Source organism: Nerophis ophidion, linkage group LG08, assembly GCF_033978795.1.
Source record: "Nerophis ophidion isolate RoL-2023_Sa linkage group LG08, RoL_Noph_v1.0, whole genome shotgun sequence".
Taxonomy (NCBI): Eukaryota; Metazoa; Chordata; class Actinopteri; order Syngnathiformes; family Syngnathidae; genus Nerophis; species Nerophis ophidion.
Genome location: NC_084618.1, coordinates 2,491,472 through 2,513,971, shown reverse-complemented (window position 1 = coordinate 2,513,971; position 22,500 = coordinate 2,491,472). Strand labels below are relative to the sequence as shown.

Here is a 22,500-nt window from a genome sequence, read left to right as displayed (position 1 = left end):
ACACACAACCTGCCGCAGCAGATACAGGTGACACACACACACAACCATACAGGTGACACACACACACACACACAACCATACAGGTGACACACACAACCTGCCGCAGCAGATACAGGTGACACACACACACAACCATACAGGTGACAAACATACACACAGCCATACAGGTGACACACACACACACACACAGCCATACAGGTGACACACACACACACACACAGCCATACAGGTGACACACACACACACACACACACAACCATACAGGTGACACACACACACACAACCATACAGGTGACACACACACACACACAACCTGCTGCAGCAGATACAGGTGACACACACACACAACCATACAGGTGACACACACACAACCATAAATGTGTACATATATATATATATATATATATATATATATATATATACACTTGTGATGTGTGTGTGTATGTATGTGTGTATAATATATATATATATATATGTACACACACACATACATCACAACTGTGTGTATATATATATATATATATAAATATATATATATATATATACACACAGTCGTGACGTGTGTGTGTGTATGTATGTATGTGTGTGTATATATATATATATATATATATATATATATATATATATATATATACATATACACACACACATATATTATGTATATATATATATATATATATATGTATATATATATATATATATATACACACATACAGTCGTGATGTGTGTGTGTGTGTGTGTGTATGTATGTGTATGTATATATAAATATATATATGTGTGTGTGTGTGTGTGTGTGTGTGTGTATGTATGTGTATGTATATATAAATATATATATGTGTGTGTGTGTGTGTGTGTGTGTGTGTGTGTGTATGTATGTGTATGTATATATAAATATATATATGTGTGTGTGTGTGTGTGTGTGTGTGTGTGTGTGTGTATGTATGTGTATGTATATATAAATATATATATGTGTGTGTGTGTGTGTGTGCGTATGTATAGGGCGGAGGATGTTTGACTTGCAGTTATAAATCAAAAGAGGAGAGTGCTGGTGTCATATAGAGGATCTTTGAGCAGGATGAACACATTGCTTGTGTTGGAAGTTGATCAACAGTAGTCTTATGTCAATAAAAACAATGTGTGTCCGTGAAAGTCTGACCTGAGTCTCTGACCAGCACTCACTTCCTGACTGGGTCTTTGACTGCGCCACAGAAGCTGACCCAGGAGAAGTACGAGGTCACCAGCTGCTCGCCCCAGGCGGCCATCTTGGTACGTACCACGGCGCAGCCCCAACTGGGGCTGAAGATCAGCCTCACCTCGCCCGCCATGAGGGAAGAGGAGGAGGAGGAGGAGGAAGAGGAAGAGGAGCAGGAACAGGAGCAGCAAGGGGAAGAAGATGTGGCGTTGGATGGCGTGAAAGAGGACGAAGAAGGCGAGGAAGAGGTGGCCTTGGATGGCGTCAACCAGGAGGAGGAGGAGAAGATGAACGGCCATGGTATGAACACAGACAGGAAGTATGGATATTCTTGTTTACGTGACACAGGAAGTAGGAATTTTATTGTTTACATGACACAGGAAGTAGGAATATTCTTGTTTACATGACACAGGAAGTAGGAATATTCTTGTTTACATGACACAGGAAGTAGGAATATTCCTATTTACATGACACAGGAAGTAGGAATATTCTTGTTGACATGACACAGGAAGGAGGAATATTCTTGTTTACATGACAGGAAGTAGGAATATTCCTATTTACATGAAACAGAAAGTAGGAATATTCTTGTTTACATGACAAAGGAATCATGAATATTCTTGTTTACAAGACACAGGAAGTATGAACATTCTTGTTTACATGACACAGGAAGTAGGAATATTCTTGTTTACATGACACAGGAAGTATGAATATTCTTGTTTACATGACACAGGAAGTACGAATATTCTTGTTTACATGACACAGGAAGTATGAATATTCCTATTTACATGAAACAGAAAGTATGAATATTCTTGTTTACAAGACACAGGAAGTAGGAATATTCTTGTTTACATGACACAGGAAGTAGGAATATTCTTGTTTACATGACACAGGAAGTAGGAATATACACACACACACACACAGAGAGGGAGACAATGCTACCACGTTGTTGACGACAAGAGTTGACATTTCTACTCGACACCTCTTGACATTTGAGGGGAGGAGCCCCATAAAACAACAATGATTCCCCGCAATAACACTCCTTCATCTACAGCTGTGTGTTTTCATTCTGCTGACCTTGCATGCCCAAAGTGCTGGCAGAATGAATCCAAAGCATACAGAAGAACCATCCAAACTTGGATGAAAAAGAGCTTTTGACCCGAATGTAAGACGACTTGGAGACTTTTCTTTCCATTTGTGGAGAGAAAAGATGACCACCGCATTGATGTTAATAAAGAAGCAATCAAGCAATGATTTTGATGATGATTAGTAGAAATGACGATAATGAGGCCCTCTGGATGCTGTGTGTTGCTTTAATTAGGCCCCAGCAAAAAAAGCAGCAAGAGCTCTATTTTTAATTGATCTGTGCGTTATTTTGCTCACACTTTCATTTCCTTTTTTAGGTCCTTAACACTTTTTGCAAGCACACCAGTATAACTGTCATACTCAATTCCACACTTATTTAAACATACTTCTTAAACTAAACATGCAAAATGGCTAAGAATGCCTGAAATAATGTACCTTTGTGAGTTTTACAAAAAAAAACATGAGATTTTGTCAGCTTTGCGAATACAAAAATGAGTGTTTTACTGAGTATGACAGTAATGTTCTTAGAACCCTGAGATCATGTGAAAAAAGCATTAAACTATTAAAACTTAACTCTTAAACCCAACATGCAAACTGTCTACAAATGCCTGAAATAATGTGTCTGTGTGAGTTTTACTTGAAACATTTTCTTTTGTAAGGCTTGCAATGACAAAAAATAGTTGTTTTACTCAATATGACAGTAGAACTCTCATAGTCAATATGACAGTTATTTAAATCAAACCTGAAAAATGGCTAATAATGCCTGAAATAATGTACCGTATTTCCTTGAATTGCCGCCGGGGCGCTAATTAATTTAAAACCTCTTCTCACTCCGGCGCTTACCAAAGGCATGCGGTAAATTTAGGCCTGCGCTTATAAATTTGAGTGATGTAAGGATACCATCATGAATAGTATATTTAATACAAAAAACATTATTATGGTCTTACCTTTACTTATAAATGACGTCCATGCTCAGCTCCTTCTGATCAAAAGCATCGATAACTTGTTTATAGAAGTCTTCCTTATCTTTCTTCAGTTTTAAAAGTCTCTCTGTCTCGATGGATATCTTCCTTTATGACCTCCTGCTTCAATTGAAACTCCAGTTTAGAAAACTGTTCTATTTTAGATATGTAATCCTCCATGTTAAAAGTGCAAGCGAGAGGAAAAAATAAACTCTTGCTGCTTGTTGTCACTTCTTCTGCAGCCGAGTAGTCGCAAGAAGGATCACTAGCGCCCTCTACCACCAGGAGGCGGGAGTCATTTAATGACTCATATTTGACACACGCAGCTACGGTATTTAATAAAACATAGCTGCTTACTGTTCTTTTTAGCATATTTAATAGTTTGGACCTTAAATCCTACTGAATAGTTCTTAATCTTTTCCCTTTATGCGATTTCAAATGATTGAAATCAGCCTCCTCCATTTTGAAAATGACGACAGGTGAAGTGTCACTCGTGACGTGACGAGTTTGACCCAGTGGAAATTCTAGACATGCGCTAATAGAAATAATATTTTGCGAAATGAGTTTGACCCGGCGTTAATCCTGAGCCGGCGGTAATGCTAACTAAGCAAGCGCTAATTATTTTGCCAAACGAGTTTGACTTGGCAGTAATTCTAGGCAGGCGCATACTATATACCTGGCGGCAATTCAAGGAAATACGGTATCTTTGTGAGTTTTACAAAAAAAAAACATGAGATATTGTAAGGTAATGTTCTTGGAATCCTGAGATCATGTAAAAAAAAAAAAATATTCAAATATATTTTTGAAACCCAATATGCAAAATGTCTACCAATGCCTGGAATAATGTATATTTTACTAGAAACATGGATAGTTTGATTGGCAACACTAAATGATCCCTAGTGGGATGAGCGGGTGACTTGTCCAGGGTGTACGCCGCCTTCCGCCTGAATGCAGCTGATTTAGGCTCCAGCACCGCTCGCTACCCCAAAAGGGACAAGCGGCAGAAAATGGATAACTTTGATATCTCAGGAAGTGTTGAAATGAGCTCTCTAGCGCCCCCTTGCCAACATCAAAGTCTGAGGAAGCAACACATGAAAAGAAAGAGGAAGTGGGCCACCTGGGTTTATTTGCGACCCGTTTGGCAGCAGTGAAGGTGTGGTCTTACAGTCGGGTCCATGCAGACAAGCACAGAGTTTTGATTTGCTTCCACGCTGTCAATCAAGACGAGTGAATGCAAAACTCCAAGATGTCTTCCCCTGTGATTCCGTGGCTCCTAAACAGCTTGTGTGCATTTCCCCGCTCGGGCGACCCAGCGTCCCCGCCGAGCAAATGCCACACCCTGTTTAAAGAAGGCAGCCTCCATCATGGCGGCGTGATGGAAGCCCGTGTTGAGGTGTGTGCGTGCACCTGCACACATTCACACCTGTGTGCTTGTTCTGTGGCAGTGTTGGCTGCCGCTGCTGAGGAGGAGGAGGAGGAGGAGGAAGAGGAGGTGCTGGATAGACACAGATGTCTGTGGGCCTTGGCAGCGCTGCGACACGCCAAGTGGTTCCAGGTCGGCACCCGCTCACTTCCTGTCTTCTGTCAGCATGACGCCCGCTCAGGCTACATGCTTTTCTTCTCTCGACCCGCCTGCTCTGTGTGGCCCCGCCCCCTCACTAACGCACACAAGACGTCCGCTTGGTCGCCGAGTTGAGCTGGTCACTTTTGGACGCCACTCACCTCCTTTCTCTCTCTGCCACTCTCAGGCCCGAGTGGAAGGACTCAAGTCCTGCATCATCGTGCTCAGGGTTCTGCGGGACATGTGCAAGAGGCAGGCCGCCTGGGAGCCTCTCGACGGATATGTAAGTCCTTGCCTCTTCTTCCCTCAAACTTAAACTCTCCGCCAACGCTGGCTCCGTAGCACATGGGACGCTTCAGGGAGTAAGAATTGTTTTAGTTCCATCCCCGTTTCCATATGAGTTGGGGAATTGTGTTAGATGTAAATATAAACAGAATACAATGATTTGCAAATCCTTTTCAAGCCATATTCAGTTGAATATGCTACAAAGACAACATATTTCATGTTCAAACTCATTAACTTTATTTTTTTTTGCAAATAATAATTAACTTAGAATTTCATGGCTGCAACACGTGCCAAAGTAGTTGGGAAAGGGCATGTTCACCACTGTGTTACATCACCTTTTCTTTTACCAAAACACTCAATAAACGTTTGGGAACTGAGGAAACTAATTGTTGAAGGTTTGAAAGTGGAATTCTTTCCCATTCTTGTTTTATGTAGAGCTTCAGTCCTTCAACAGTCCGGGGTCTCCGCTGTCCTATTTTACGCTTCATAATGCGCCACACATTTTCCATGGGAGACAGGTCTGGACTGCAGGCGGGCCAGGAAAGTACCCGCACTCTTTTTTACGAAGCCACGCTGTTGTAACTCGTGCTGAATGTGGCTTGGCATTGTCTTGCTGAAATAAGCAGGGGCGTCCGTGAAAAAGACGGCGTTTAGATGGCAGCATATGTTGTTCCAAAACCTTTATACCTTTCAGCATTAATGGTGCCTTCACAGATGTGTAAGTTACCCATGCCTTGGGCACTAATGCACCCCCATACCATCACACATGCTGGCTTTTACACTTTGCGTCGATAACAGTCTGGATGGTTCGCTTCCCCTTTGGTCTGGATGACACGATGTCAAATATTTCCAAAGACAATTTGAAATGTGGACTCGTCAGACCACAGAACACTTTTCCACTTTGCATCTTAGATGATCTCGGCCCCAGAGAAGCCGGCGGCGTTTCTGGATGTTGTTGATAAATGGCTTTCGCTTTGCATAGTAGAGCTTTAACTTGCACTTACAGATGTAGCGACCAACTGTATTTAGTGACAGTGGTTTTCTGAAGTGTTCCTGAGTCCATGTGGTGATATCCTTTAGAGATTGATGTCGGTTTTTGATACTGTGCCGTCTGAGGGATGGAAGGTCACGGTCATTTAATGTTGGTTTCCGGCCATGCCGCTTACGTGGAGTGATTTCTCCAGATTCTCTGAACCTTTTGATGATATTATGGAGCGTAGATGTTGAAATCCCTAAATTTCTTGCAATGTCACTTTGAGAAAGGTTGTTCTTAAACTGTTTGACTATTTGCTCACACAGTTGTGGACAAAGGGGTGTACCTCGCCCCATCCTTTCTTGTGAAAGACTGAGCATTTTTTGGGAAGCTGTTTTTATAGCCAATCATGGCACCCACCTGTTCCCAATTAGCCTGCACACCTGTGGGATGTTCCAAATAAGTGTTTGATGAGCATTCCTCAACTTTATCAGTATTTATTGCCACCTTTCCCAACTTCTTTGTCACGTGTTGCTGGCATCAAATTCTAAAGTTAATGATTATTCGCCACAACAACAAAAAAGTTAATGAGTTTGAACATCAAATATGTTGTCTTTGTAGCATATTCAACTGAATATGGCTTGAAAAGGATTTGCAAATCATTGTATTCTGTTTATATTTACATCTAACACCATTTCCCAACTCATATGGAAACGGGGTTTGTATGACTGTATACTTGTAGAGTGCTTTTCTACCTTCAAGGTACTCAAAGCGCTTTGACACCATTATCACATTCACACACACACACACACACACACACACACACACACACACACACACACACACACACACACACACACACACACACACACAAGGCTTTAACCAGCATCCATCAGGAGCAAGGGTGAAGTGTCTTGCTCAAGGACACAACGGGCGTGATGAGGTTGGTAGAAGGTGGGGATTGAACCAGGAACCCTCAATTTGCTGGCACGGCCACTCTCCCAACTCCCTAGCCATATAATATATTATATATATTATGCTTATGTATATATTTTATGTTATGTACATATTATGTATTTTATATATAATAAATAAATCATATATTATATTATTCCTATGTAATGTATATATTCTGTTATTATGTATATATTATGTATAATATTATAAGTATGTTATATATAATGTAATAAATAAATAATATATGATGTATTATATTATGCTTATGTATATAGTCTTGTTATTATGTATATATTATGTAATATATATATATATATAAGATAATAAATACATAATATATATAGTGTATTGTGTATTCTATTAAAATGTCCGTCTATCTGTGTTGGCCCTGCGATGAGGTGGCGACTTGTCCAGGGTGTAGTCTGCCTTCCGACCGATTGTAGCTGAGATAGTCTCCAGCGACCTCAAAGGGAATAAGCGGTAGAAAATAGATGGATATTATGCTTATGTATATAATATTCTATGTTGTTATGTATATAATGACTAAATAGTGTTTATGTTAGTATACTGATGGCAAAGAAGAGGACTAAAAGTTGAAAAGAAGACTTTTGTGTGCAGCCCCTGGAGTTGATCTGTGAGAAGGCCATCGCCACCTGCAGCAGACCCCTAGGGGCGGGGGAGGCCCTGCGTCGGGTCATGGAGTGTGTGGCCTCGGGCATCTTGCTCCCAGGTGGGAAGTCCTGCTTTTGTCCTTCTTCTGTGTGCTCAGGCAGAAGAATCACCTGGTCTCCCTCCCTCAGGTGGTCCTGGTCTACATGACCCCTGTGAGAAGGAGCCCACCGACACCTTAGCCCACATGACAGAGCAGCAGGCCGAGGCCGTCACCTGCAGCGCACAGGTATGCACACACACACACACACACACACACACACACACACACACACACACACACACACACACACACACACACACACACACACAGTTGGAGATACTTGATTTGTATTGGACGGCTGACTATAGGATGCTACTTTTTTCCTACACTTTGAACCCTGTGGTTTGTAAAACGGCGTGGCTAATTGGTGGATTTTTCACTCGCTGAAGACCATAATGCAAACAGTTCAAAAAGTAAATCCAGGAGAGACACTGAAAAGGAGGGTTTTTGTTTGCGCTACGGCGCCATCTTTTGGAGGAGTTGGCTTACTGCAGGTGCCGCTGGTTGAACCTTCACAGTGTTCCCTGCTCTTTAAAGCTTTGCCATTCCGTCTTCTAGCCGTCCATAGCGTTACTACTTGTACGGATTCTTCATCCATCACTCCAAGCAATGTTTGTGAGTTTTACAATATAACTACAACTATTCTCACTTACTAAACTGTCCCATGTGTGATGTCTGTAGGAGTGTTTTCATGCATGTTTGCACCTGCTATCGTAATGTAATCAAGGTAGCGTTGTTGCTTTTCACAAGTGTCTGTTTTAGTATTATTAACTTACAATCACATACTTTTTGTCTTGTTTCACTCTCACAAATTCCTCAGTAAATTCACCAAAACGTAAGGGTGGAGTTATTGAGTCTGAGTACTAGCTTGCGCAGCTATGATGACTTCTGTTTTGTTTGATCAGCCGTTTTACTGCCTTGCTACAGACACTGTTTGTAAACGATAAAAGTATGTAAATAAACATTTACAGAATTTTAGGTGTAAATAAGTATATATATCTGTGGCTTATAGTCCGGTGCGGGTAATATATAGAAACTTACTTTTTTATTCTGAAATTTAGTGGGTGCGCTTTATACTATGCTTTTACTTTGTAGGACCAGTCTTGATCTCTACTAAACAATGGCTGGTCTTTCTTTGTTTACGTAATTCACCAGACGGTAAATTGTTAAAAAAAAAAAGTAGATTTTAACCACAAAAGCGCGTCTTCGGGCTTCGACTTCTCCTTGGCACTGTTGCTAGCCGTGACCGCTGTGTTCCAAACTTGATTCCTTTACTGCACACTTCCTGTCCGTCACTTTATGTGAAACCGTCAGGAACGTGTGCCGCATGGAAGGTTCCGGGCTGAAAAGGTGGTGACGCGTTGGTCGTTCCGCCATCTAGTCATTGTCTCGCCGCCACTCATCTTCCCTCTGTTGTGTGTGTGTGTGTGTGTGTGTGTGTGTGTGTGTGTGTGTGTGTGTGTGTGTGTGTGTGTGTGTGTGTTCCTTAGCACGCGCTCAGGCTCATCGCCTTTGGGCAGATCTGCAAAGTGTTGGAGATGGATCCTCTTCCTTCCAGCAAACAGAAGTTCCCTTGGTGCGACAAAGAAGGTGTGTGTCTCCTCTTTTACAAACAATGGAAAAAAATAAGTATATAATCATTGTAGTATCGACTAAACACGCTCTTGTACTCGGTATCATTACAGTGGATATTTGTATAGATCCACCCATTTGTTAACGTTGAGTAGCGCTAGCTGGCAGTGAGCTATTGTGTCCTCCTACGCTGTGTAGTGAGGCATGTTTAGATAGTCTTTGTCCTCCAGTGATAATGGTACTTGTAGGAAACACTTTATTTGTCACCATTGAGGCGAGCATTAGTGATTTAGAGGTAGCTAAAACACTGCGGAGGGACGTTAGCTGCTAGCTCGCCAGGTTTTAAAGCACCGTGTTTACAGATTTACCTTAATGCTTAGTTTTCAAGCCCAAAATGTTCTGCCTCCTTTGTCATCCACGCTGTTTCCGCTTGTTTTACCACGCCGTTTTTACCGTGTCCGTTAAAAATAAAATAAAAAAATAGCTGTGTTTTTCAGAGGTCGGTGTATCAATAAATCAAAGGTTATTTGTTTGGCACTTTAGCGATTTGCATTTAAACACATTAAACAAAAAAAAAACAGTACCTCCCATTTTTGTTTACATAATTGCAAGTTAAAAACAGTCAAGCCCCGCCCCCTTTTTTGTTTTCTTCCTGTCGACCAACACATAATAACAACATGAGCACGGAGGTGACGTAACAAAGTCAGGTGACTTTCTTCCTAGCTCCATATATGGTGTCAACTTACCCAAAGTGCTTTGCGCGAGTCTGCAATTGTGGTCCATGAGCTCCTTCTTATCCTCCATCTCCTTGTTGCGGATCCTACATGTCTCCAAATTAAAAAGTAGCACATAGTTGGAACTTCATCTCTCAGTAGATCCGCTAAAAACAACAACATGGCTGACAAGCAGAAGACGCAGTCAAAGTGGAGGCACGTAAATAAGACCGCCCACAAAACGGTCAGAAAGTGATTGGGAAACATTCTGGAGAACATCATTTAAAAAATGGACATAAGAAGCACCATTCCATGTTATCTACAACAAACTGTGGGCTCCATCTAGAATCCCTTTATTGAAAATGTGTTTTATTGCAGCCAGTGTTACTGTTCAAATTAAATACAAATATCAAATACACTGCCTTGTTTTCTACGCATACTTTGGTTTTACAAAAAAATACACCGACAATATAATTGAATAAAACTTGTGAGCCAAAAAATTTGTTGAAAAATTCTTTTTTTTTTTAAATAGTTTATTTTAATAAAGTGTAAAAATTCAGAGGATAACAAAATCAGTGTGGAAATTCTATAAAATTGACTTTGTTGAAATACAGTATTTTGAAATTCAGTGTAAAATAAATGATGCTGACAATTTAATTGAACAAAGAAATGGATTAACAATGTCAGAATAAAGAGTTTTAAAATGATGTATGTAAAAATTCAGTGTAAAAAATATGCTGACAATTTAATAGAATAAAAGATTTTGGAGCAAAATCTGTGGGTTTAGAAATTATGTATACTAAAATACGGCGTGTAAAAAATTGAATAAACTAATTTAATATAACAATTTAATTAAATAAAAATTGTGAGCCAAAAAAACCTGTTTAAAAATTCAGTTTGTTAAAATTTATATTTTTTTTAAATAACGTGTAAAAATTCAGAAGATAGATAAATCAGTGTGGAAAAAAATGATGTTGACAATTTAATTGAATACAAAATTGAGCAAAATGAGTTCCAGTTGTACTGGGAGCTCGGACTTCCTGCTCCATATTTCAACTGCAACGCTCCTGGAGGTCTGCATGATGAGGGCCCGCCACCACCACCACCTCCACCCACACCACCACCACCCACACCATCACCCACACCACCACCACCCACAACACCACCACCACCACCACCCACAACACCACCACTACCACACCACCAACACCCACAACACCACCACTACCACACCACCAACACCCACAACACCACCACCACTACCACCCACAACACCACCACCACCACCCACAACACCACCACTACCACACCACCAACACCCACAACACCACCACCACTACCACCCACAACACCAGCACTACCACACCACCACCACCGCCACCCACAACACCACCACCCACAACACCCACACCACCACCCACACCACTACCACCAACACCCACACCACCACCACCCACAACACCCACACCACCACCCGCCACCCACAACACCACCACTACCACCAACACCACCACTACCACACCACCACCACCCACAACACCACCACCGCCAGCCACTACCACACCACCACCACCCAAAACACCCACAACACCACCACTACCACACCACCCACACCACCACCACTACCACACCACCACCACCCACAACACCACCACCGCCAGCCACTACCACTACCACACCACCACCACCCAAAACACCCACACCACTACCACCACCACCAACACCCACAACACCCACACTACCAGCACTACCACAACACCACCACTACCACACCACCGCCACCCACAACACCACCACCCACAACACCCACACCACCACCAACACCCACACCACCACCACCCACAACACCCACAACACCACCACCGCCACCCACAACACCCACACCACCACCACCCACAACACCACCACCGCCACCCACAACACCACCACTACCACACCACCACCACCCACAACACCACCACCGCCAGCCACTACCACTACCACACCACCACCACCCAAAACACACCCACACCACCACCACCCACAACACCCACACCACCACCACCCACAACACCACCACTACCACACCACCCACACCACCACCACCACTACCACACCACCACCACCCACAACACCACCACCGCCATTCACTACCACTACCACACCACCACCACCCACAACACCCACACCACCACCACCCACAACACCACCACTACCACACCACCCACACCACCACCACCACTACCACACCACCACCACCCACAACACCACCACCGCCAGCCACTACCACACCACCACCACCCACAACACCCACACCACCACCACCCACAACACCACCACCGCCAGCCACTACCACTACCACACCATCACCCAAAACACCCACAACACCACTACCACCACCACCAACACCCACACCACCACCCACAACACCCACACTACCACCACCGCTGCAGCCCACAACTCACCAACATGTGAATAAGTGCAAGGTGGGAAAAAAAGTCCAAAATGTGTTGACATTTGGATGTGTTTTAGTTGGGAGTCGGTCGGACGTCTGACCGACTCCCATTTTGGACTTTTCTCCTCAGAATGTGGGGAAAAGGTTGAAGGTCCCCCTGGGAGGGACTAACACGGGGCAGCTAAAATGTGAACAAATACGACAAAGGTGAAGTGTTTGGAAAAAGTAAGAAATGGGAGTAGGTGTGACGTCTGACCTACTGCCATCTTATACTTAGAAAAAAGCCAGGCCACACCTTGGAGTCCTCTGGCCTGGAGCTCAGGTGCCCAGGAGCCCAGGTGCCCAGGAGCCCAGGAGCCACAGCACATCAGGGCCCCCAGTGCTGAGGAAGACTGGAAATAGCTCCATGTATCTAAAACCTATTAAGAGGATCAATTAAATGAATAAAATATATTAATAAAACACAATTTAAAAAGGCATGACCCGTATTTTCCGGACCATAGGGCCCACCTAAGGCGCATTAAAGGAGTCATATTGTTCAGATTATTATTTCCAGATCATAGGGCCCACCTAAGGCGCATTAAAGGAGTCATATTTTTCAGATTATTATTTCCAGATTATAGGGCGCACCTAAGGCGCATTAAAGGAGTCATATTATTCAGATTATTATTTCCGGACCAAAGGGCCCACCTAAGGCGCATTAAAGGAGTCATATTGTTCAGATGATTATTTCCAGATCATAGGGCCCACCTAAAGCGCATTAAAGGAGTCATATTATTCAGATTATTATTTCCGGACCAAAGGGCCCACCTAAGGCGCATTAAAGGAGTCATATTGTTCAGATTATTATTTCCAGATCATAGGGCCCACCTAAGACGCATTAAAGGAGTCATATTATTCAGATTATTTTCTAGATGTAAAAGACTTCCTTGTGTCTTGTGACGGTGCTTCTTTGCTCAAAATGTTGCATAGATGATGTGCAACACATCTTCAACTCACTTTCCGACAGTCGCTTCAGGATGCGTCTTATTTATGTGCCTCCACTTGGACAGCGTCTTGTCCTTGTTGTAGCGGTGTAGCGTGCAAGGACAGGAGTGGAAGAAGTGTCAAAAGATAGTGCTAACTGTTTTAATGACATTCAGACTTGACTTCAATTAATAACGGAGCCGCATCTCCTCATCCGTGGCTCACTAGTGCAACAACAACACCTGGAATGTGTCCCGTGACCGGAACTCTCCAATAAGTAAAGTTCCTTGGGTGAATAATGTCAACTCACTACACCGGTGTGTTTTAAAGTTAAAGTGCCAATGATTGTCACACACACACTTGGTCTGGTGAAATTATTCCCTTCATTTGACCCATCACCCTTGATCACCCCCTGGGAGGTGAGGGGAGCAGTGAGCAGCAGCGGTGGCCACACTTGGTAATCATTTTTGATGATTTAACCCCCAATTCCAAGCAGGTTAGGTAATGGCTCCCATTTTTATAGTCTACTGACAGATATAAGGAGGACTTTACACTACTTTATATTAGAAATGGCAACAGTGGAGGATGAATGTCACATAACAAGAAGATAAAGAAAAAGAAGAAGCTTATCGACTATAATGGCGGACACGCAGACATTTTCAGGACTTATGCAGATTCCAAATACAGATCAGCAGGTACCAATAATAATAATAATAATAATAATACATTTTATTTGGTATAGCGCTTTTCTGAGCACTCAGACGCTTTACAGGTCATAAGGTAAGAAAAGTTGGTTTTGCATAAAATTGCGAAACAAAACAGCAGATAATATGTATTCCATTATAATAATAGCGTATGTTGAAGCACAGTACGTCTGACTATGGTAGTTGTAATGCTCCAACAATTCATCAAGCGCTGTGACTTCATAGCTAAGTCCTACTAAAACAAAAAACAGATTTTTGAGCGCCGCGTGTAATGTTCTATGTTCTCCATGGAACATTAAAGATTTGGTGTTGTTTACTGGCGTCAGCCTGCAGTCTACACGTATCTCTTATGTGTGACTGCCATCTACTGGTCCCACTTATCATGACGCCATGTACCAAATAAAAAAGCTTTGCGGTCAGAATGGTTCCAGACATTAGGCGCACCGAGTTATAAGGCGCACTGTCGGGTTTTGAGAGAGAAGAAAGGTTTCAAGCCTGACAGTCAGGAAAATGTGGTAGTGAGAAACTGAAATAAGATGCATGAATTTGGGTAATAAACCCAGAGCCTTGAAGAGATAATAGGAGTGGTAAGATGAAGGAGTTAAAAGGAGGTTGAACATTGTCACACTCCAGTGGAACATTCCCAGCTTCTCATCCTCTGACGTCTCAAACACCAGCCCACCTTTGACCCTCCCCCCTCCCTCGCCATCTGCATGCTCAACATGGCCGCCGCCGCGTCTCACATTCGACGTTCACCGTCTTTACCTGCGGTTGACCCTCGCTACGTTACCCCCCCCCCCCTTTACCTGCGGTTGACCCTCGCAACGCCCCCCCCCCCCCTCCCCGCCGTCTTTACCTGCGGTTGACCCTCGCAACATCCCCCCCCTTTATCTGCAACTGACCCTCGCTACGTTCCCCCCTCCCCCTTTACCTGCGGTTGACCCTCGCTACGTTACCCCCCCCCCCCCTTTACCTGCGGTTGACCCTCGCAACGCCCCCCCCCCCCTCCCCCCTCCCCGCCGTCTTTACCTGCGGTTGACCCTCGCAACATCCCCCCCCTTTACCTGCGGTTGACCCTCGCAACGTCCCCCCCTCCCCGCCGTCTTTACCTGCGGTTGACCCTCGCAACGTCCCCCCCCCTCCCCGCCGTCTTTACCTGCGGTTGACCCTCGCAACGTCCCCCCCCTCCCCGCCGTCTTTACCTGCGGTTGACCCTCGCTACGTCCCCCCCCTCCCCGCCCTCTTTACCTGCAGCTGACCCTCGCTATGTCGTCGTCGTCGCCCCCCCCCCCCTTTATCTGCAACTGACCCTCGCTACGTTCCCCCCTCCCCCTGCAGGCTTGGCCCTGAAGCGGCCGTACGAGGACGGCGTGATGGACGACAGAGAGCTCATCAAGAGGATGAAGAGGAACCTGAGAAAAGGTATGACCAGACTGACTGGACAGTGGTAATCACTGATCACCCTCAGTGGATGGCAAGTCATTCTCTCAACATTCTTCAGTCTTTTGGAGCAATGACACTTTAAAAACTCATAATAGTGTTTAAAAAGAAGTCATCAATGTTGTTTTACTTTGAACACTTAAGTCTGTAGATGATAGTTTCTTCATTATTTATGTTTATTTGTTTTGTGTCCTCCCTGTCAGACAAAACTTACTTTTAATTGTCAAACACACAAAATACGCAATATTTTCCCTCCAAATATTTGGAAGGGTCATTTGTGATTTCCCAGAATGTAAAGTGATCTGTGTTCAGTTCTAGACAGCAAAGCCATGGACTCCAACCAGCCCATGAACGCCCTCATGCGCTTGAACCAGATCCGTCCAGGTCTACAGTACCGTCTGCTGTCCCAGTCGGGCCCGGTTCACGCTCCCGTCTTTACCATGTCCGTGGACCTGGACGGGACCGTCTATGAGGCATCGGGGTCCTCCAAGAAGACCGCCAAACTCCATGTAGCAGTCAAGGTAAGAAGGTGTGGGTGCAGGTGGCCAGTCGGGCAAGCGGCTGGTCCATCGGGCCGTCGGTCAATTGGTCCGGCAGTAAGTCGTTCTGTCCGTCCGTCGATAGGCCAGTCGGTCAGTTATTCCTTCCGTCCGTCGATCGGTCGGTTGGTGAGTCGTTCCATTCGTCCGTCGTTCGGTCGGTCATCCATCCGTCAATCGTTCCGTTGGGCAGTCAGTTTTTCCGTCCGTCCATCCGTCGGTCGGCCAGTCCATCGGCCCGCCAGTCAGTCGTTCCGTCCATCGGTCTATTGGACCATCACCGGGTCCGTCGGTGGATCGTTCGGTCGTTTCGTTCGGTCGTTTTGTCCGTCCGTCCGACGGTCGGTCAGTCGATTGGTCTATCGGTCGGTTGTTCCATCCGTCCGGCAGTTGGTCGATCGTCGATCGTTCCGTCCGACCGTCGATCAATCAGTTGGTCATTCCGTCTCTCCGTCAGTCGGTCGATTGGTCCATCGGTGGATCGGTCGGCCACTCGGTCTGGCTGTCGGTCATTCCGTCTGTCCATCAGTCAGTCGATCGGTCCATCAATCGGCCCGTCAGTCAATCAGTCTGTCTGTCCGTCCGTCGATCAGTCGGTTGTTCCTTCCGTTCGGCGGTCAGTCGATTAGTCCATTGGTCGGTCAATCTGCCGGTCGGGTGGTTCGGTCGTCAGTCGTTCCGTCGTTCTGTCGGCCGTTCCGTCGGTCCGGCCATCGGTCGTTCTGTTTGTCGGTCGGTCGATTGGTCCATTGGTCAACCCATTGGTTGGGCGTTGGTCGTTCTGTCAGTCAGTCAGTCGATTGGTCCTTCAGTCGGTCCATCTGTCGGTCGGTCGGTCGGTCCGCCGGTCAATGATTCTGTTTGTCTGGGCATCGGTCGATTAATCCATTGCCCGGTCCGTCGGTCAGCCGGTCGGTCCAGTCGTTGGTTGTTCCGTCTGTCCTTTGGTCGATTGGTCCATCGGTCTGCCGGTCCGGCGGTCGGTTGTTCCGTCCATCCGTTTGTCCGGCGGTCAATCGTTCTGTCCGTCCGTCGGCAGGTCGATTGGTCCATCGGCCGATCTGTCGGTCCATCAGCCTAACTGTCGATCGGCTGGTCGTTCCGTCGGTCGGTCAATTGGTCCATCGGTTTGTCGGTCCGGCTGTCAGTCGTTCCGTCATTCCGTTGGTCAGTCGATTGGTCCATCCATCGGCCCATCGGTCTGGTGGTCGGTCGTTCTGTCCGTCGGTCGGTCGATTGGTCCATCGGATGGACGGTCAGTAGGTCCGTACCTCCTTCCCTCCCTTCCATCCATGTAATCCTGAACTGGGGGTGAACAACAAGAAGGCGAAGCTAATCGGCGGGTCAATTCCGTAAAAGGTTCCTTTTCCACCTTCTTTTCCTTTCTTTCCTTCCAGCACTCTTTCATCTGTCCATCACCTTCTCGCCGCCTCAGACTGTCTCTTTTGCGTCTTTCTCACCTGAAACCTTTCTATTTGTTTCTTGCCATGTCGCAGGTTCTTCAGGCCATGGGCTACCCGACCGGGTTCGACTCCGACCTGGACCCCATGAGCTCGGACGAGAAGTCTGACGGCGAGGGCAAGAGCGAGACGTCCTCGCACACCAGCAATAACGCCACGCACGCCTCGGACAGCTCCAACACGCTGGAGGTCAACTCTATTTTCTTCTTTTATTCCTCTTGCTCGCCCCGAATAAGCAACCTGTCCTGAACATAAGACCACCCTGAACATATGAACACCCTGAACATAAGACCACCCTGAACATAAGACCACCCTGAACATAAGACCACCCTGAACATATGAACACCCTGAACATAAGACCACCCTGAACATAAGACCACCCTGAACATAAGACCACCCGGCCCTTCTTTTTATGACATCATCCAATATATTAGACAGCATGTTTCATCTTTCAACCACACTCCGAGTATAAGACAACTGATTTTTAAACTTTTCAAAAATGTATTATTTATTGACAAGCTAAGAAAAAAAGACTGTCTTATATTTGAGTCAATATAGTACATAGTCAGCACATGTATTTTTTTTAATTCAAATGCTAAAAAAATAAATATGCTGTCTTATATTCAAGTCAAAGTACATAATCAGCACATTTTATTTTATATTTTATTAAAACTGACAAAAAGTAAAATACTGTCTTATATTCAAATCAATAAAGTACATGATCAGAAATAAAAAAAAAAGTATTATTTATAAAAAAAATTGAAAAATATTGTCGTATATTTGAGTTAATATAGTACTAAATCAGCACATTTTATTAATGTTTTTTTCATTAAAAAGCTGATAAAAACCAAATACCGTTTTATATTCAAGTCACTAAAGTACTGTATATGATCAGGACTTTTGTTAATTCATTATTTATTAAAAAAGCTTAAAAAAAGAAAAACACTTTTATATTTGAGTGAGTAAAGTACATAATCAGCACATTCATTTCATTTTTTTTAAAAGGCTAAAAAATAAAAATACCGTCTTATTGTCAAATTAATATAGTACATAAGCAGCTCATTACAGTATTTTTTCATTAAAAAGCTGATTAAAAGAAAAATGTTGTCTTATATTTCAGTCAATGCAGTAAATAATCAGCTCATTTTATTTTATGTTGAATTCAAATGCTGAAAAAAAGAAAAATACCATCTCATATTCAAGTCAATAAGGTACATAATCACCACATGTGTTTAATTTTTCTTTTAAAAGCTAAAAGAATACTGTCTTATTGTCAAATTAATATAGTACATAAGCAGCAAGCGCATTTTATTAAAAAAATATTTAAAAAAAGTATTGTCTCATATCTGAATCAATACAGTACATAATCAGCACATGTATTTATTTTTTTATTAAAACTCTAAAAAAAGAAATATGCCGTCTTATATTCGAGTCAATAGAGTACATAATCAGCACATTCATTGAATTTTTTGTTATAAAGGAAAAATGCCATCTTTTAGTTTAGTTCATGTAATACATAATCAACTCATTTTATTTTGTATCAAAAAGCCAAAAATATAGAAATAACATCTTGAATGCAAGTCAATTTAGTACATAATCTTCACTTTTTTATTTTTAAAACGCTAATAAAATTAAAATCATGTCTTATATTGTAGTCAGTCAAATACATCATCAGAACTTTATTTATTGTTAATTAAAATAATTCCATTTATTTATTATTTTATTTTTTATGAAAAAGCTGATCCAAAAAAAAATCTGTCTTATATTGTCGCCAGTGAAGTACATCATCATAACTTTATTTGTTAGTTAAAAACCCCAAAATAGAAGAATACCGTCCTATGTTTTATGTATTTATTCGATTTTGTATGAAAAGGCAGACAAAAAGAAAAATACTCTTATATTGTTGTCAGTGAAGAATGTCATCAAAACGTTTTATTGTTTAGTTTTTTTTAAACCCCCAAAAGAATACACTCCTATATTTGATGTATTTTTTTTTTTTTTTTTTATGAAAACAAGAAGAAGAAAGTACATCATCAGGAATTTTTTTAGTTATTAATGAAATTGTCAATATAGACTATCTTCTATATTGACTCAAATATAAGACCGCATTTTAACAAAAAATGCGGTCATAGAACTTAGTCGCCCTGCTATGAGGTGGCGACTTGTCCAGGGTGTACGCTGCCTTCTGCCCGAAACGCAGCTGAGATAGACTGCCACGACCCCGAAAGGGACAAGCGGTAGAAAATGGATGAATGGATAGAAGATAGTCAGCACTTTTTGCTGTTTGATGGGAAAGCTGAGAATAGAAAAGATCATCTTATATTTGAGTATCTCTGGTCAGGAGGTTCCATTGAAAGAAAAGCCAAGTGAGGTCTTCTTTTGGTCCAGGTGCGGACTCAGGGTCCCATACTGACCGCCAGCGGCAAGAACCCGGTCATGGAGCTCAACGAGAAGAGACGAGGACTCAAGTACGAGCTCATCTCCGAGAGCGGTGGCAGCCATGATAAACGCTTCGTCATGGAGGTGAGAACACTCTACACATATAGGACGCACTTCTAGTGAGACCACGCTACGCATATAGGACGCACTTCTAGTGAGACCACGCTACGCATATAGGACGCACTTCTAGTGAGACCACGCTACGCATATAGGACGCACTTCTAGTGAGACCACGCTACGCATATAGGACGCACTTCTAGTGAGACCACGCTACGCATATAGGACGCACTTCTAGTGAGACCACGCTACGCATATAGGACGCACTTCTAGTGAGACCACGCTACGCATATAGGACGCACTTCTAGTGAGACCACGCTACGCATATAGGACGCACTTCTAGTGAGACCACGCTACGCATATAGGACGCACTTCTAGTGAGACCACGCTACGCATATAGGACGCACTTCTAGTGAGACCACGCTACGCATATAGGACGCACTTCTAGTGAGACCACGCTACGCATATAGGACGCACTTCTAGTGGGACCACGTTACGCATATAGGACGCACTTCTAGTGAGACCACGCTACGCATATAGGAAGCACTTCTAGTGAGAACACTCTACGCATATAGGACGCACTTCTAGTGAGAACACTCTACACATATAGGACGCACTTCTAGTGAGACCACGCTACGCATATAGGACGCACTTCTAGTGAGACCACGCTACGCATATAGGACGCACTTCTAGTGCGACCATGCTACGCATATAGGACGCACTTCTAGTGAGACCACGCTACGCATATAGGACGCACTTCTAGTGAGACCACGCTACGCATATAGGACGCACTTCTAGTGAGACCACGCTACGCATATAGGACGCACTTCTAGTGAGACCACGCTACGCATATAGGACGCACTTCTAGTGAGACCACGCTACGCATATAGGACGCACTTCTAGTGAGACCACGCTACGCATATAGGACGCACTTCTAGTGAGACCACGCTACGCATATAGGACGCACTTCTAGTGAGACCACGCTACGCATATAGGACGCACTTCTAGTGAGACCACGCTACGCATATAGGACGCACTTCTAGTGAGACCACGCTACGCATATAGGACGCACTTCTAGTGAGACCACGCTACGCATATAGGACGCACTTCTAGTGAGACCACGCTACGCATATAGGACGCACTTCTAGTGAGACCACGCTACGCATATAGGACGCACTTCTAGTGGGACCACGCTACGCATATAGGACGCACTTCTAGTGAGACCACGCTACGCATATAGGAAGCACTTCTAGTGAGAACACTCTACGCATATAGGACGCACTTCTAGTGAGAACACTCTACACATATAGGACGCACTTCTAGTGAGACCACGCTACGCATATAGGACGCACTTCTAGTGAGACCACGCTACGCATATAGGACGCACATCTAGTGCGACCATGCTACGCATATAGGACGCACTTCTAGTGAGACCACGCTACGCATATAGGACGCACTTCTAGTGAGACCACTCTACGCATATAGGACGCACTTCTAGTGGGACCACGCTACGCATACAGGACGCACTTCTAGTGGGACCACGCTACGCATATAGGACGCACTTCTAGTGAGACCACTCCACGCATATAGGACGCACTTCTAGTGAGAACACTCTACGCATATGGGACGCACTTCTAGTGGGACCACGCTACGCATATGGGACGCACTTCTAGTGAGACCACGCTACGCATATAGGAAGCACTTCTGGTGAACCACTCTACGCATATAAGACGCACTTCTAGTGAGACCACGCTACGCATATTGGACACACTTCTAGTGGGACCACGCTACGCATATAGGACGCACTTCTAGTGAGACCACGCTACGCATATAGGACGCACTTCTAGTGAGACCACTCTACGCATATAGGACGCACTTCTAGTGGGACCACGCTACGCATATGGGACGCACTTCTAGTGAGACCACGCTACGCATATAGGACGCACTTCTAGTGAGACCACGCTACGCATATAGGACGCACTTCTAGTGAGACCACGCTACGCATATAGGACGCACTTCTAGTGAGACCACGCTACGCATATTGGACGCACTTCTAGTGAGACCACTCTACGCATATAAGACGCACTTCTAGTGAGACCACTCTACACATATAGGACGCACTTCCAGTGAGACCACCCTACGCATATAGGACGCACTTCTAGTGAGACCACTCTACGTATATAGGAAGCACTTCTAGTGGGACCACACTACGCATATAGGACGCACCTCCAGTGAACCACGCTACGCATATAAGACGCACTTCTAGTGAGACCACGCTACGCATATTGGACGCACCTCTAGTGAGACCACGCTACGCATATAGGACGCACTTCTAGTGGGACCACTCTACGCATATAAGACGCACTTCTAGTGAGACCACTCTACGCATATAGGACGCACTTCCAGTGAGACCACTCTACGCATATAGGACGCACTTCTAGTGAGACCACT

The 22,500-nt window shown here is 44.1% G+C and overlaps 1 protein-coding gene across 6 annotated transcripts in view; it reads left to right on the top strand.

Moving 5' to 3' along the window:
- The window catches only part of strbp (spermatid perinuclear RNA binding protein), a 143,977-nt gene that overhangs the window by 114,619 nt on the left and 6,858 nt on the right, over positions 1-22,500 (top strand). For 5 of the 6 annotated variants that reach the window (XM_061907476.1, XM_061907472.1, XM_061907473.1 and 2 more), the window contains 10 exons: positions 1,210-1,492; positions 4,683-4,792; positions 4,986-5,081; positions 7,632-7,743; positions 7,814-7,911; positions 9,216-9,315; positions 15,453-15,536; positions 15,867-16,075; positions 17,590-17,742; positions 19,942-20,076. In XM_061907476.1, the coding sequence (XP_061763460.1) occupies positions 1,210-1,492; positions 4,683-4,792; positions 4,986-5,081; positions 7,632-7,743; positions 7,814-7,911; positions 9,216-9,315; positions 15,453-15,536; positions 15,867-16,075; positions 17,590-17,742; positions 19,942-20,076 (1,380 nt within the window). Of the gene's footprint in view, positions 1-92; positions 116-1,209; positions 1,493-4,682; positions 4,793-4,985; positions 5,082-7,631; positions 7,744-7,813; positions 7,912-9,215; positions 9,316-15,452; positions 15,537-15,866; positions 16,076-17,589; positions 17,743-19,941; positions 20,077-22,500 lie in introns of those variants that run through there. The other variant, XM_061907478.1, reaches the window with a different exon arrangement.